The 16,574-nt window shown below is 45.8% G+C and overlaps 1 protein-coding gene across 2 annotated transcripts in view; it reads left to right on the forward strand.

Annotated features, from left to right (window-relative positions):
• Positions 1-642: 642 nt before the first annotated feature.
• ZC2HC1A (zinc finger C2HC-type containing 1A) overlaps positions 643-16,574 on the forward strand; it is a 162,135-nt gene continuing 146,203 nt past the window's right edge. The window contains exon 1 of one of the 2 annotated variants that reach the window (XM_077492915.1): positions 643-829. In XM_077492915.1, coding sequence (XP_077349041.1) covers positions 814-829 — 16 coding nt within the window. In that variant the 5' untranslated portion in view covers positions 643-813. The remainder of the gene's footprint in view (positions 830-16,574) is intronic. The other variant, XM_077492916.1, reaches the window with a different exon arrangement.

Here is a 16,574-nt window from a genome sequence, read left to right on the forward strand (position 1 = left end):
CACGCCCCTCAGGAGCAGTTCCATTAGAATTCAAAAGGACACGCCCCTCCTGTATTAGACTGAGCGGCTGTTTCCTAGAATCTGGATTAGTTAGAAACCAGACAGAACACGCCCCTCGTGTATTAAAATGACAGTTGTCTATTAGAAACCTGGCAGACCACGCCCCTCGTGTATTACAATTACGGCTGTCCCTTAGAAGCTAGAAGGCCACGCCCCTCGTGTATTAGAAGGAGCAGCTGTTGGTTAGAATCCACGCAAACCACGCCCCCCGGGCGCTAGAAGGCTCTTTTATTGGCAGGACACGCCCCTCGCTCTATTGGAGAAAGCACGCCCCTCATGCATATGACAATAAGCGCCTCTCATTACTGCGGCTATGCGGTCATGGCCTTATTTCTCCGCCATGCCCCATGAAAGGACAAGGAGACGAAGTGCAGATGTATCAATGACAGACAGTACACATTAGGCGGGTCCTAGAACAGGCCACTCCCCCACAGGCCGAACTCTAGACAGACCACGCCCCTCTTTCATTGACAAGTATAGTCTGCCATAGTGACAGAACACGCCCCCTACCATTGGCTGGCACTCCATGACAGCCTATAGGCCGCATTGTATTCCTGTCATTGGACAGCTCGACCATAGTGACAATTAGGACGCACCCACTCCGGTCCTCCATCCCCGCCCCCTAGTGGAGACTTCTGTGTCTGGCGAGGCTTGTGGCTCAGCCAATTATCGGCGTGTTGGTTCCCGGCCGGGCGTGCCTCGGTTGCCGTGGTAGCGGGAGTGTGCGGCGGAGCGTCACATAGAGGGGGAAACATGGAGGAGCTGGAAGGTAAGGAGGGGCTGCGGGTCATTGTTCTGTGATGGAGTCAGCTGATTCCGGGGACACAAAGGCCGCTCCGATCTCCGGGGGGACCATCAGGCCTGCAGTGCATCACGTGTCCCACAGTCCTATGGCGACCACAGCAGCAGGAGAGCAGTACAAGCCCTCATATACCAGACACATCCCATCCATCCAATCACATCCCTCCTCTACACTGGATGACAGTCATCTCATCTCTATTACACTGACAGTGTGCACAGCGCTCTACATAAACATAAGCCCCAGGAGCTGACAATCTAACCTCCCTAGATAATAGAAATGGAGCGAAACCCATCAATGTAATGGTTTCTAGAAAACAGTTATATATTCCTGGCATGCCGGGATCACTAACTGTCACATTTGTATGTACTGTCATAACTGATCACATGTGCGGCACCAGGGCGACCGCAGATCAAACAGAGGCCAAGATGGCCGCTTCCTTGGCTGAAGAGGAGAGGAGGGTTTAGTTCTGCTTTTTTTTTACCGGAGCCAATCACTAAGGATGAGCTCTGTTGGCATGCTCCCGCCAGGAAGTCGGTGCAGCGCTGCACTAATCACAGGCAGGGAGACATTTTCTGATGTGCGGCTGCAGAGATCGGGGCAATGTCTCACTGCCTGTGATTAGCGCAGCGCTGCTCCAACTTCCTGGCGGGTTCCCCACGTTGAGCATGCGAACACGCCTGAGGTCATCCCTACCAATCACTCTACCAGGGAGGACCCCATGCAAGCACAGGGAGAACATGCAAACTGGGGACCACCATGCTGCTCCATCACCCTTAAAGCAATAGTAAACAGCCAAAAAAATAAAAACAAAACTTCTCCCTGCAAGTTAATAGCATAATGTGCTTGTATGCATACTAGCATATAATGAAAGATTTACCTGAGAACAAAGCCCCCCCCCAGCTGCATGCTGTCACTGCTAACAGGGCTTCCATTTTCACCCAGTCTTTCTTCCGGGTTCACGCTCTGCAGTCATCTGATTGGCCGGGCCGCGATGTCGTCACTCCCCTGGCACGCCTCTCTCAATGGACGGCGCACCAAGCATTAAGAGCACAGTGCGCATGCACCAGTGACATCATCGGCGCTGCCTAAAGCGGAGTTCTGCTTAAAAAAAAAAAAATTAAAAACCAGCAACTACAAATACTGCAGCTTCTGACTTTTAATAATTGGACACTTACCTGTCCCAGGGTCCATCTCCCTTGCGGTGCGCCTGGAGGAAGTGGGAGCTGGGACCCTCTAAAAAGAGGGTATCCGCCCCCCCCTCAAAAAAAATGACATGCCAAACGTGCCATGTTGGGGTCACCTCCCCTTAAAGCGGAAGTTCCATTTTTTGGTGGAACTCCGCTTTAAAGCGGGGTTCCACCCTAAAGTGGAACCTCCGCTGATCGGAACCCTCCCTCCCTCCGGTGTCACAATTGGCACCTTTCAGGGGGGAGGGGGGTGGAGATACCTGTCAAAGACAGGTATTTACACCCACTTCCGGGCATAGACTCTTGTGGGAGTCTACGCCATTTCCTGTCCTGCCGCGCTGTCTGCTGGGACACACACGGGTCTCAGAGACAGCGCGGACAATTCCTATTGCGCTGCGCGAGTCGCGCATGCGCAGTAGGGAACCGGGAAGTGAAGCCGATTCGCTTCACTTCCTGATTCCCTCACCTAGAATGGTGGCGGTAGCAGCCGAGAGCCGAGCGATTGATCGGCCTCGGCTGCCGGTATCGCTGGAATCCGGGACAGGTGAGTGTCCATTTATTAAAAGTCAGCAGCTGTAGTATTTATAGCTGCTGGCTTTTAATATTTTTTTTGTAGGTGGAATCCCTCTTTAAGTAAATATCTCCTAAACATCTCCGTTTAGGAGATGTTTACAATACCTCCAGGTAAGCTTTTATTATAGGCTGACCTGTAGGTAGAGATCCACAAAACACCTTTACTACCACTTTCCGACCGCTCTTTAGCCGAATGACAGCTACAGTGCGACCAGCTAGTTCTGAGAGGGCGTCATTTGACTGCTGATCACAGATTGAGGTAAAAAGCCAATCAGCTGTCCTTTACCACGTGATCAGTTGTGTCCAATCACAGCTGATTACGATGTAAACAGAAGGCGATTATCGGCAGTACTTTCCTCATGCTGACAGCGAGAGGAGAGGAGAGCCAATAACCAGCTTGTGTAAAAGGGACATGCACGCCAATAATCGGGGAACTGATTATCAGTGCCCATCGATGCTGCCTCATCAGTGCCTCCTCGTCTGTGCCCAACAGTGCAGCCTATCAGTGCCGCCTCATCAGCGCACATCAGTGAAGGAGAAAAATTGACCTGGTTGCAAAATTTTATAACAAACTATGAATTTATTTTTATTTTTTTTCAAAATTTTCAGTCTTTTTTTGATTTATTTAGCAAGAAATTAAAAACCCAGTGGTGATTAAATACAATTGACAAAAATGTAGTTTGGGTACAGCGTTGCATAACTGCACAACTGTCATTCGAAGTGTGCCAGCGCTGAAAGTTTGCCTGGCCTGGAAGGGGGCAGGAATTTGAATGTGTCTTGTGCTATAATGGCCTGCCTGCTCAATCTGCCATAGCCTAGACCTCCGTTCCAGTTTGTCTTGTGAAGTGGGGTCTTCATGGGTCACATTTGTTTTTCCAGCATGTCCCACAGATGCTCGATTGGATTGAGATCTGGAGAATTTGGAGGCCAAGTCACCACCTTGAACTAATTGTATTCTTCAAACCATTCTTGAATTAACGTGGAAGTCCATGCAAAAACAAAAATTCCTGCATCTGTAGACATCAGGGATCTAACACTAACCTCTCTATCCCTGTAAGGGAAAAAAAACACGTATACGTACCTTTTTGGAAGCCGATCTGACCCGATCCCACGCTGAGCTGTCATCCGCGGCTTCGCTGTGTAGGAGGGTGCAGAGGAGATGGAGGACAATGGAACCCCCATAGTAACTCTATGTGTGATGTCACTTCCCATTCATTTCACAGCTTTTGTTGGCTGTGTCCTCTACAGAGCTTCCGGCGCTGGAGATTGGGTCAGATCAGCTTCCAAATGGTATATATACTCATTTATTCTTTACTGGGATAGAGAGGTTAGTGTTAGATCCTTGGTGTCTACAGATACAAGGATTTTAGTTTCTGCATGGACTTCCACTGTAAGGAGACCAGGCCACCTTCTTCCATTGTTCCTAGGTTCAGTTCTGATGCCCACATGCCCATTGTGGGCGCTTTTGCTGTGGACCCGGCATACCTCCCAATTTTTTGAGGCGTGAATGAGACGCCTATTAACAAGAGTATGTAGGCATAGGACACACCCCTGCCACACCCTCTTAAAGGAGAATTATACAAAATAACGATTTTTACCACTACTATTCCTTTATACTGGCTTCTAAATGTTAAAAATGCAGCAGTTTAGAAATTGAATGAAAGGTTTAGTACTGGGAAACAGTTTGTGAAAGATAAATATTGAATTTTATATACAACTATATAAATCCGACCAAAATGAGGGACGAGGGATTTTGTTTCAAATCAGGGACAGTTGGGAGCGACAGACATGGGTCAGCATAGGCACACTGACCAGTCTGTGGCTACACAGCTCCATACACAACAAACTGCAATGTCCATAATTTTTCTTCTTTTAACATATTAACTTCAGGGAAAACATGTTCACGTATGTGCCGTTGCTTCAGTGCGCATGTGCTGATGACGTCGGCACATGCAAATACATACAGATTTAGGAGATATCTGGGTTAGCTACAGGTAAGCCTTATTATAGACTTACCTGTAGTCAAAAATGGTTGTAAAGGATTTACAACCACTTTAGACGGTGCTTGCGGGACTCTTTTAACCCCAAAGAAGGGGTTAAAAGCACCTGTGTTGCGGTGCTTTTCAAGCGTTTTTGAAGCGCTGCCCGTTCATTCCAATGGGTAGGGATGTTTTGGGAGCGCTAAATACAGCGCTTCCTAGTAGGGATGAGCTCAGGCGTGTTTGCATGGAACACCTGCAGAGCCCGGCAGGAAGTCGGCGCAGCGCTGCGCTAATCACAGACAGTGAGACATTGCCCTGATGTGCAGCTGCAGAGATCGGGCAATGTCTCACTGCCTGTGATTAGCGCAGCGCTGCGCCGACTTCCTGCCGGGCTCTGCACATGTTCCATGCGAACACGCCTGAGCTCATCCCTACTCCCAAACCGCCCCAGAGATGCTGCTTGCAGGACTTTTCAGCACTTCCCGCGAGCGCACCGCCCCAGTGTGAAAAGACATGTTGAAATGCATGGGAGGAGGTTTTCAGGTGCTATTCCTAGCGCTAAAATGCCAGAAAACCGCCTCAGTGTGAAAGGGGTCTAAGTAATGGCTGATCTGTGTATATATCTGTCACTAATGCCATTCAGATGTCCCTCAATGTTATCGGAGCTGATGGTGCCTGCATCATGTAGAATTGTGTATTTTTGGGGGGGGGGGGGGGGGGGGAATCTTTCATCTCACAGTCAGTAGGCTATGTGGCTGATTTACTACAGGAGTAGACTATGTTCTCTTTGCAAGGGAATATTCCCTTAGCTCTGTAGGCCTGGGTTCTCACTGCTCGCTTTGGCACGTTTTGCATGCGATTTCTTTAACAGAAGTCAATGCACGTCGTACCAAAGTTGCACCAATTAGACTGGTTACATTGCACTGTATGGGGTGAGACTTCTGATGTGACAAAGTCGGAGCGATTGTTGCATCAGTGTGAACCGGGCCTAATTGTGGTGAAAATTCACCTAAAAATACAGAATCGCATGCAAGGAAAAAAAAACAGGATTTTTGCTTTCACATCATTGGATGATAAGCACAGCTTCACTGCCTCGTTTATTAAGTGAAGCTGCTTTGCTCCTTGGGTAGCCCAGCTGGATTGTCCCCATCCAGATTCTGTAATCTCCCGATGAGATGAGCATTGGATATACAGTATTTGTAGCTTCTGCCAAGCACAGTCACGGATCTGCGGTGACCATATGATGCCGTTGGATTGGTGATCACACTCCTTTGTACCATGGTGCTAAACCTGAGCTGTGGGTAGAGCTGTTCCATTGATGTCATTTAAAATAGTCAAAGTAGCTCAAGTACAGCACTGCTAAGGTTGGAAGAAAGCGAGCCAAGAGGCTGGGCCAATCAGGACTCGTTTGCTTTGTGCGTTGCTTTCAGCCTGCCATGTGTTGCGGTGTGGTAATGCGCAGGCTTTATGCATGCGTAAATGTGCGTTGTGTTAAGGCAGCCCGTTCATCATCAAATGGTCTGCCAGAGCACCACTACAGATGAAAAAAAACGTGTGTGACCCTTTTTGTCAGGACGCAGTATAACGCACTGTACATGCATTATGATGCGCTGCAGGGTGTCGTGCTCTGCTGTACAATGCACTGGAATGCCATTTTCAATGGGTGGCACTACAGCTAGAGAAAACGTGTTGCCATGCATTGTGATTGTGTATTTAAATACAATTTACAACAGATGGGCCCTATAATTAGCCATTGGAGGGGGGATTAGCTTCTACAATGACTGCTAATTACTTCGTTAAAATAGCAAACTGTGATGAAGATGTCGGACACACAGGCATTGTATCCAACAGTTACCAAAACACAGACTAGCATTGTGAGATGGAACAGTAAAGTACAATCACTGTGCAGCACTAGAAAAGCAGGACGCCTGTGTATGGAATGAGCAGAATTGGTTGCCCCTAGTTACATCACACATTTTATAGAAAAAAAAAAGATCTTATAAATGTTTACCATCCATTGAGATCTACTTTCCAGCTTTACATTGAATGTATTTTGAAAATATTGAAAAGACATTTACAAATATAGACTCTACAGTCTTTAAGGGCCGGTTCACACTATTGTGATGCGAGAACCTTGCGAATCATCTACAGGTTCCTGCATCACACCCGACACGCACGGCAGTTCACACTGCCATATGCAAACTGCTGGGGAGTGTCATTATATGTTAACGACACCCCCATTTCAGTTCGCATTTCGCACTGTGAACTGACAGTTCGGAACATGAACCGGATTGCATATGTGTGAACACACATGCGATCCGATTCTGGTCCGAACAGAAAAAAGGGTCCTGTGCGTGTTTGCACCCAATGCGGTGTGAGATCAGCCATGCTATCTGTATGTCTGACATCGCACCGCGCAAACATCACATGTAATGTGAACAGCGGTGCACTGCAAATTACATGCAATGTCTTCCATCGCAATAGTGTGAACCGGCCCTGCGAGATGGTTCACACAGGGGCAGCCCGACTTGCAGCGCGATTTTGCAAGGTGATCTGCGGTGGCTTGCAAAATGACTTCTGTATAGAAGTCAATACAAGTCGCCCTCAAGTCATCCCAAAGTAGTACAAGAACCTTTTTGTAAGTCGGAGTGACTTGAGTCGTTCCTATTAGAACGGTTCCATAATACAGAGTGGAGTGTGACTTTTCAGGTGGCTAAGTCACCTGGCAAGTTGCCCCTGTGTAAACCGGCACTTAAGTGGTGTAAACCCATGAAAAATAAAAAAAAACCTGCAAGACGAAGGCATAATTATGAAATACTTGGCTTAGATCCAAGCCCCGCAGTGGTCCTGGCACACTGCTGTGGCTGGCGACATGTCTCCCGGAGATATTTCCGGGTATTGCGGGCTCCGGCACTAATTGGCTGGAGCTGCAATGACATCACTATCGCGATTCGCATGGGAGCTGTCAGTAACGGCACAGCAGCTGAAGAAATGGCACGAGCGAGTAGTTTCTCCAGTGCGTGTGTGCTGATGTCAGAACATGCTGATACAGTGAATATCTCCTAAACGGTGCAAGTTTAGGAGATCTTCATGGTAACTACAAGTAAGTCTTATTGTAGGCTTACATGTAGGTAAAAGTGGCGTGTAAGGGTTTATAACCACTTTAACCACTTCCATACCGCAGGCCGTCATATGACGTCCTCGGCTTTCAGTGGCTTTCCCGCCGTCCTCGGGTGCTTCTCCGGGGTCTCCCGTGCGATCAGGAACCCGGAGAACAAATCGGCCGGCACCAGAAGAGAGGCATAGAGATTTACCGAGGGACAGATAGTCCCTGGCAATCTTTATGATCCTCGGAGGCCCAGGCGCAACATTATGACATCACGTACAGGTCGCACAGGTAAACATAGCCGAGATCTTGGCTAGAAAAGCATCAGATTGTCAATTTTTTTTTTTTTATCTGATGATTTCCAGCCTGCAGGAGAGTCCATAAAGAGGACCTGTCGGCACCATTCCTATTACAAGGGATGTTTACATCCCTTGTAATAGGAATAAAAGTGGTCCAAAGTCTTGGCCACCGTGCTGCAGCTCAGTTTCAGGGTCTTGGCAATCTTCTTATAGCCTAAGTCATCTTTATGTAGAGCAACAATTCTTTTTTTTTCAGATCCTCAGAGAGTTCTTTGCCATGAGGTGCCACTTCCAGTGACCAGTATGAGAGAGTGAGAACACCAAATTTAACACACCTGCTCCCCATTCACACCTAAGACCTTGTAACACTAACGAGTCACATGACATCGGGGAGGGAAAATGGCTAATTGGGCCCAATTTGGACATTTTCACTTAGAGGTGTACCCACTTTTGTTGCCAGCAGTTTAGACATTAATGGCTGTGTGTTGAGTTATTTTGAGGGGACAAAAAATGTTATACAAGCTGTACACTCGCTACTTTACATTGTAGCAAAGTGTCATTTCTACACATGAAAAGATAGAATAAAATATTTACAAAAATGTGAGGGGCGTACTCACTTTTGTGAGATACTGTATATATCATGGACTGTCTTATACACCGCCTCTGCATGGTGCTTTAGACTGTGTTCATGCGGTGTGGATGCTGAAATGTGGTCCATGGGAGGAAAAATACTCCTGCATCAGTGGGAGGTGAATTAACCTGTGTCAATGGGAGTAATAAATTCCTTTATGTCAATGGAAGAGCAATGTTGCCTATATGACTGTTGGTGGTGCCTATGTGTATTACTGCTTGCCGCCTCAACCTCCGCAACATCTCCAAGATAAGCTCTTTCCTAACCAATGTCGCCACAAAGCTTCTAATCCACTCCCTGTTCATCTCTTACCTCGACTATTGCAACTCCACCCTCATTGCCTTACCTCTAAATAGACTACCCCCCTTCAGTCCATCATGCACGCTGCTGTCAGGCTCATGCACCTTTCAAACTGCTCCGAGTCTGCTACCTCTCTCTGCCAATCCCTCCATTGGCTGCCACTCAGCCAACTAATCAAATTCAAGATACTAACAGTAATGTTCAAAGCCATCCACAACCTGGCCCCCAGCTACATCTCTAACCTGGTTTTAAAATGCCAACCAAATCGTCCTCTTCTCTCCTCCCAAGACCTCCTGCTCTCTTGCTCACTTGTCACCTTCTCCCATATCCGCATCCAGTACTTCTCCCGAGGCATGGTGCCCAGGTGTCAGTGGTCACTAGGAGGCATGGTGCCCAGGTGTCAGTGGTCACTAGGAGGCATGGTGCCCAGGTGTCAGTGGTCACTGGGAGGCATGGTGCCCAGGTGTCAGTGGTCACTGGGAGGCATGGTGCCCAGGTGTCAGTGGTCACTGGGAGGCATGGTGCCCAGGTGTCAGTGGTCACTGGGAGGCATGGTGCCCAGGTGTCAGTGATCACTGGGAGGCATGGTGCCCATGTGTCAGTGATCACTGGGAGGCATGGTGCCCAGATGTCATTGGTCACTGGGAGGAATGGTGCCCAGATGTCATTGGTCACTGGGAGGAATAGTGGTCACTGAGAGGAATAGTGGTCACTGGGAAGAATGGTGCCCAGGTGTCAATGGTTGCAGGGAGGCATGGTGCCCAGGTGTCAGTGGTCACTGGGAGGCATGGTGCCCAGTTGTTGGTAGTCATTAGGATGTAATGGTACTTATGCGTTCATGGTAAATGCTATCCATTCTACACCAGCATTATTGTTTACTGAGATTTACCTTGCAGGTGCCATTCCTCATGCTGTTCTTCTCAAAGAAGTCACAGCTAGGACTATTCAGGCACCTTGGGGAAGGAGATCTCTCTACCTGAAAGTACCTGCTACATTGCCAGGCGCAGAGCACTCTGTGTTCTATCACCCTGCACTAAGTGCTGCCATCCTGCACACAGTGGGCCCTCTCTGCCTGCAGGGCAGTCATGTGTATTGCTCTTTTTACAGTACAAATTCCATAGTCCATCTTGGGGGCAAACGAGAGGGCGGCTACCGCCCTACATACAGTAGGACCATGGAGAATGAATGTAACCTCCCTCTAACAGAAAGTTGATTAAACTAGGAGAAAAAACAAAAAAGGATAGATGAGAGCAATTGAAGGGGCTTTTCTGGGTTAAGAATACATACCTAAATAGAATTTGTATTTTAACCAGAATTTAGTGTCACTTTGTGTATGTGAATTCAGTACCTGTATATGAGAGGTGCAGGCTGGGAGTGTATGTGAATGCAGTACATTTATACAGCTATAACAGCTTCAACTCTTCAGGGAAGGCTGCCCACAAGGTTTAGTATTGTGTCTATGGGAATGTTTGATTATTCTTCCAGAAGCGCATTTGTGAGGTCAGACACTGATATGGACGAGAGCCTGGCTCACAGTCTCCACTCGAATTCATCCCAAAGGTGTTCTATGGGGTTGAGCTCAGGACTCTGTGCAGGCCAGTCAAGTTCCTCCACCCCAAACTCGCTCACCCGTGTCTTTATGGACCTTGCTTTGTGCACTGGTGCACAGCCATGTTGGAACAGCAAGGGGCCATCCCCAAACTGTCCCCACAAAATTGGAAGCATGAAATTGTCCAAAATGTGAGTTCCCTTCACTTGAATTAAGGGGCCAAGCCCAACCCCTGAAAAACAACCCCACACCATAATGCCCCCTCCATCAAATGATTTGGACCAGTGCACAAAGAAAGGCCCATAAAGACACCGATACAAATGCACTTCTGGAAGAATGATCAAACATTCCCATAGACACACTCCTAAACCTTGTGGACAGCCTTCCCAGCAGAGTTGAAGCTGTTATAGCTGTAAAGGGTGGGCCAACCCAGTATTGAACCTTACGGGCTAAGAATGGGATGCCATTAAAGATCATGTAAACGCAGGCGTCCCAATACTTGTGGTAATATAGTGTATGAGAGGTGCAGGCTTGGAGGTGGTCTGCTATGAGAACACATGGATGTAATTTGTAAGGACTGAAATGGCTCTGTCACATTACTGGCCAACAGCAGCTAAAGAAACAGCTGAGAATTTGCTCTGTAGGTCACCTTAACTTGGGAATACGTAGTCAACTCAGCTTTAATGTGTCCTGGTCTATGGATGTGGAGTGTTACTATTCTGGATTACAGGGAGATAACAAGGATTTCATTTCCTTACTCTTGCTGTTAAAGATGTACGTGTTCACACGATATCCATTGATCAATGCAGCCTCAACGCAAGGGTTTTGTTTTCTTTGTGCCCTGTTCACAGCCTAACACTGCATCAAATGCATTATTTTTGGAAAAATACACTTTTTTTTTGCACAAAAACACAATATAATACCCAATTGTTCGATAACATTTTCAAAAGATGAGTAAATGGATACTAAACATGTCACACTTTAAAATTATGCAGGCCCCTGCAATGGCAATATAAATGCCTTTGCGCGTGAGCTTGGGGGGGAGCAGGGGGCACTTTTTCTCTTTTTTTTTTTTTTACACGGTTGCTTTAAATTTCAACCCCAAATCTGTCCTTTGCCCCTGAAAGCATTTGATTATACAAGATGTGGTGTGATCAAATGCTTTTCATTTTTAGAAATTTCACCTTTTTGCTTCTGGGGAAACCGGTAGTAAGCTCTGGTATGCTTCCAGGTTCCTAATATCATGGAGGCGATCAAAGTCACTACAGTCTTTCTTCGGCCCTGGCGGAAGCGCAGCCTGGGTGATCGGGTGGGACGGGACAGCCTGAAGAAGCTGCGGAAGCCGGGGGGGGGGGGGAGAGACGTCCCCTCCTGTTGCTTGTAAAAGCAATGTCATTTGCTGCGCTAAAATTAAAATTGTGGTACCAAAACTGAAAATTCATGATGCACTTGGCCAAAACTGGAAAAAAAAAATATATATATATAATATAAATTTTATATAATATATATATATATATATATATATATATATATATATATATATATATATATATATATATATATATATATATTAATGTTAACTTAATTCATTTTTTTATTAATATCATGAATATAAATGACTTATGAATTTTGTCAGACATTATCGGCATCTTTAGTGCAGGAAGATCTCAAGAAAAATGTATCCCTTTAACCACTTGCCATCTGCACTGTAGCTGAATGACGGTGTCCTGTGATCGTGGGTGGCTCGCTCTGTGATAGCAGTGTCCGGGGGACACTGCTGATCACAGATTGAAATAAAGAGCCAACCAGCAGCACTTTGGACAGAGCTGATCACGTACAGTGCCTTGCGAAAGTATTCGGCCCCCTTGAACTTTTCAACCTTTTGCCACATTTCAGGCTTCAAACATAAAAGATATAAAATGTAAATTTTTCGTGAAGAATCACCAACAAGTGGGACACAATTGTGAAGTGGAACGAAATCTATTGGATAATTTAAACTTTTTTAGCAAATAAAAAACTGAAAAGTGGTGCGTGCAAAATTATTCGGCCCCTTTACTTTCAGTGCAGCAAACTCACTCCAGAAGTTCAGCGAGGATCTCTGAATGATCCAATGTTGTCCTAAATGACTGATGGTGATAAATAGAATCCACCTGTGTGTAATCAAGTCTCTGTATAAATGCACCTGCTCTGTGATAGTCTCAGGGTTCTGTTGAAAGCGCAGAGAGCATCATGAAGACCAAGGAACACACCAGGCAGGTCCGTAATACTGTTGTGGAGAAGTTTAAAGCCGGATTTGGATACAAAAAGATTTCCCAAGCTTTAATCATCCCAAGAAGCACTGTGCAAGCGATCACTTTGAAATGGAAGGAGTTTCGGACCACTGCAAATCTACCAAGACCTGGCCGTCCCTCTAAACTTTCAGCTCAGACAATGAGAAGACTGATCAGAGATGCAGCCAAGAGGCCCATGATCACTCTGGATGAACTGCAGAGAACTACAGCTGAGGTGGGAGAGTCTGTCCATAGGACAACAATCAGTCGTACACTGCACAAATCTGGCCTTTATGGAAGAGTGGCAAGCAGAAAGCCATTTCTCAAAGATATCCATAAAAAGTCTTGTCTAAAGTTTGCCACAAGCCACCTGGGAGACACACCAAACATGTGGAAGAAGGTGCTCTGGTCAGATGAAACCAAAATCGAACTTTTTGCCCACAATGCAAAACGATATGTTTGGCATAAAAGCAACACAGCTCATCACCCTCAACACACCATCCCCACTGTCAAACATGGTGGTGGCAGCATCATGGTTTGGGCCTGCTTTTCTTCAGCAGGGACAGGGAAGATGGTTAAAATTGAGGGGAAGATGGATGCAGCCAAATACAGGACCATTCTGGATGAAACATTTGGATGATGTATATAAGCAGTTGATTGGCTGTATCCATTGTCGATTGTGTTCGAGTGGGTCCGCCCACAGTCTAATACCATTGGACTGTTAGTTTACATATGGTCAGTTCCTGATTGCAGTCTCCGCCTCTTCTTTAGGCGGACCTACCTCAGAAACTCTATAAATCTGTTAGCAATGTGGTGGGTTCCAACATGCCCCTGTTGAAGACACTCTATGTCGAAACGCGTCGGGCTCACTTTTTGGCACCCCACATTGCATTTATTTTGTTCATTTGTGATCACTAGTCATAATAATTTTCATTTTATTATATGGCCTTTTAATAAAAACCTGACGGTTAATATTTTTGACCCGCACCATGTGGAGCTTTCTTTTTTCTTTTTCGTTTTAAACTCTACAAACTCCCCACTCCTCGTTTTGGAGTTACAATTCCATCCGAGTCACATCCGAATTGGACACCCCGAGGAACGTTCCGGAGAACCCCCCGTGAGACACCTCTCAGGGCCTTCAGTCGTTTGGAGTCTTCTCAACATCTGGTCGGACCTCCACCAATCTACCACCTGGTCCTAGGTCTGGACCTTTAGCGTTTTCGACTCAACCGTCGTAAGACCGTGTGAGTCCACCATATTCGGTAAGAGTATTTTATCCACTCTATTGATATCTCCAGACAAGCTGACGTATTGGGTTGTACTTGACTAGCGAAACGCCTATCTTTTCTGAAGAATTTTATCACACCTTTTGTGCACCAGTCACACTATAGAGGACTTTATTTACTATTTGCGATTGTATATGGACTTTCTCCATGTGATTATTGACTTTCCCATGTGATTTACGATTAATTTGATTTTCTGTGATCACATTTGGATCCTCCTCATGGGACTACACATTCACTTAAAGCTTTTAAACCTGCAAAGCAAAAGGCATAATGAGCTAGTATGCTCCGCATACTAGCTCATTATGAAATACTTACCTTAGAACGAGGCCCCGACATCTGGCCCGATCCACGCCGCTGACATGCTCCCTCAGCGTTTCTTCCGGGTATCGCGGCTCCGGCGCTGTGAGTGGCCGGAGCCGCGATATCGTCACTCCCGCGCATGCGCGCGGGAGATTTCAGTCCGGCCGCTCGGCCGCTGCCGGATTTTGACGGCGAGAAACCCCTTGTGTGCATGCGCCGCTGCAGTCAGCGGCGCATACCGAGGGGAATATCTCCTAAACTGTACAGGTTTAGGAGATATTTTTTTTACCTACAGGTAAGCCTTATTATAGGCTTTCCTGTAGGTAAAAGTTAAAAATGTGGGTATACAACCACTTTAATAGAAGCGCTACACTATTTTCTGTTTTAAATTGTTCAACTTTGTTTGTTTGAAGTGTTGGCAGCTGTTTTTTCCTACTGGTTTTTCTGTTGATTTGGTATAGCGCGGTGTTTCCCCTTTTTTTTGCCATTCTGGATGAAAACCTGTTGGAGTCTGCAAAAGACCTAAAACTGGGACGGAGATTTATCTTCCAACAAGACAATGATCCCAAACACACAGCAAAATCTACAAAGGAATGGTTCACAAATAAACGTATCCAGGTGTTAGAAAGGCCAAGTCAAAGTCCAGACCTGAATCCAATCGAGAATCTGTGGAAAGAGCTGAAAACTGCTGTTCACAAACGCTCTCCATCCAACCTCACTGAGCTCGAGCTGTTTTGCAAGGAAGAATGGGCAAGAATTTCAGTCTCTCGATGTGCAAAACTGATAGAGACATACCCCAAGCGACTTGCAGCTGTAATCGCAGCAAAAGGTGGCTCTACAAAGTATTAACGCAAGGGGGCCGAATAATTTTGCACGCCCCACTTTTCATTTTTTTATTAGTTAAAAAAGTTTCAAAAATCCAATAGATTTCGTTCCACTTCACAATTGTGTCCCACTTGTTGGTGATTCTTCACAAAAAATAAAAATTTTATATCTTTATGTTTGAAGCCTGAAATGTGGCAAAAGATTGAAAAGTTCAAGGGGGCCGAATACTTTCGCAAGGCACTGTAGTTATCATAGCTGATCACGGATGCAAACAGAAGCAGTTATCGCCACTCCTTTCCTCCATGCTGACAGCATGAGGAGAGAAGAGAGCTGATAACCGGCTTCTCTAAAGGGACATGTACACTAATAATCAAGGCACTAATTATCAGTGCCTCCTCATCAGTGTAGCCTCACCAGTGGCCATCGGTGTAGCCTCAGTGCCCACCAATGCCTCATTAGTGCCCACCAATGTTTCCTCATCAGTGCCCACCAATGCCTTCTCTTCAGCGTACATCGGTGAGGGAGAAAAATTACCTGTTTGCAAAATTTTCTAACGAACTATGAGCACACCTAGGGGACACAGCTAAATCCTTGAATGCCACTAGTGTTAACCCCTTCTCTGACAGTGACATTTATAAAGTAATGCATTTTCATAGCACTGAACGGGTGATAAAAACTAGTGATGCACTGAAATTTGTGCCGAAAGACAAAAAGATGCCGATAATGGCTCCCGAAATTGGCTACAATTTTGCACAATTTTACAGCGATTTTTTTTTTTTTTTTTTAAATTATTTATTTATTTCTTTCATTTCTGATGCGTTTGTGCTGCGTTTTCAATGGGGAGGTGCGTTTTTATTTATTTTTAGTTTTTTTTAAACTGACCAAATATACACCAAGAATGCAGCATGCATCAAATCAAAAGGTGCCGAAAAATGGCCAGCAAAAAATTCATATTCCTTTAAATTCATGATGTTAATTTAAAGAGTCGAATATAGCACTATGATCAGGGATCCTACACGCTTTGAATCAATCTGTTAGACTGGCGACCAGATTGCGAAAACTACCTCTTTAATGTACTCGTGTCTCCAACAAGCAAATACCGCGGATTTGGCCAGATTCAGAAGCCAATGGGAATCTGTTCTTCAAATGCACTTTTCAAACACCCAGTGGGAGAATGCATGTATTTTATCACATACATGCTCAATTAGCACAAGATTACAAGAGAATTCCTACAAATTATTATCACATTGGAACACAACACCAGCAAAGGTGAAAAAATGGTTCCCGTTTGCTTCGGATCTGTGCGGGAGAAGCGGAGAGGCCACAGGACACAATACTACATATTTTGGTGGGATTGTCCTAAAATAGCCTCTCACTGGAGCAACATTTTTATCATTTTATTTA

This window comes from Lithobates pipiens, unplaced genomic scaffold (assembly GCF_037356315.1).
Source record: "Lithobates pipiens isolate NorthernLeopardFrog02 unplaced genomic scaffold, aLitPip1_a1.2 Scaffold_19, whole genome shotgun sequence".
In the NCBI taxonomy this organism is placed as follows: domain Eukaryota; kingdom Metazoa; phylum Chordata; class Amphibia; order Anura; family Ranidae; genus Lithobates; species Lithobates pipiens.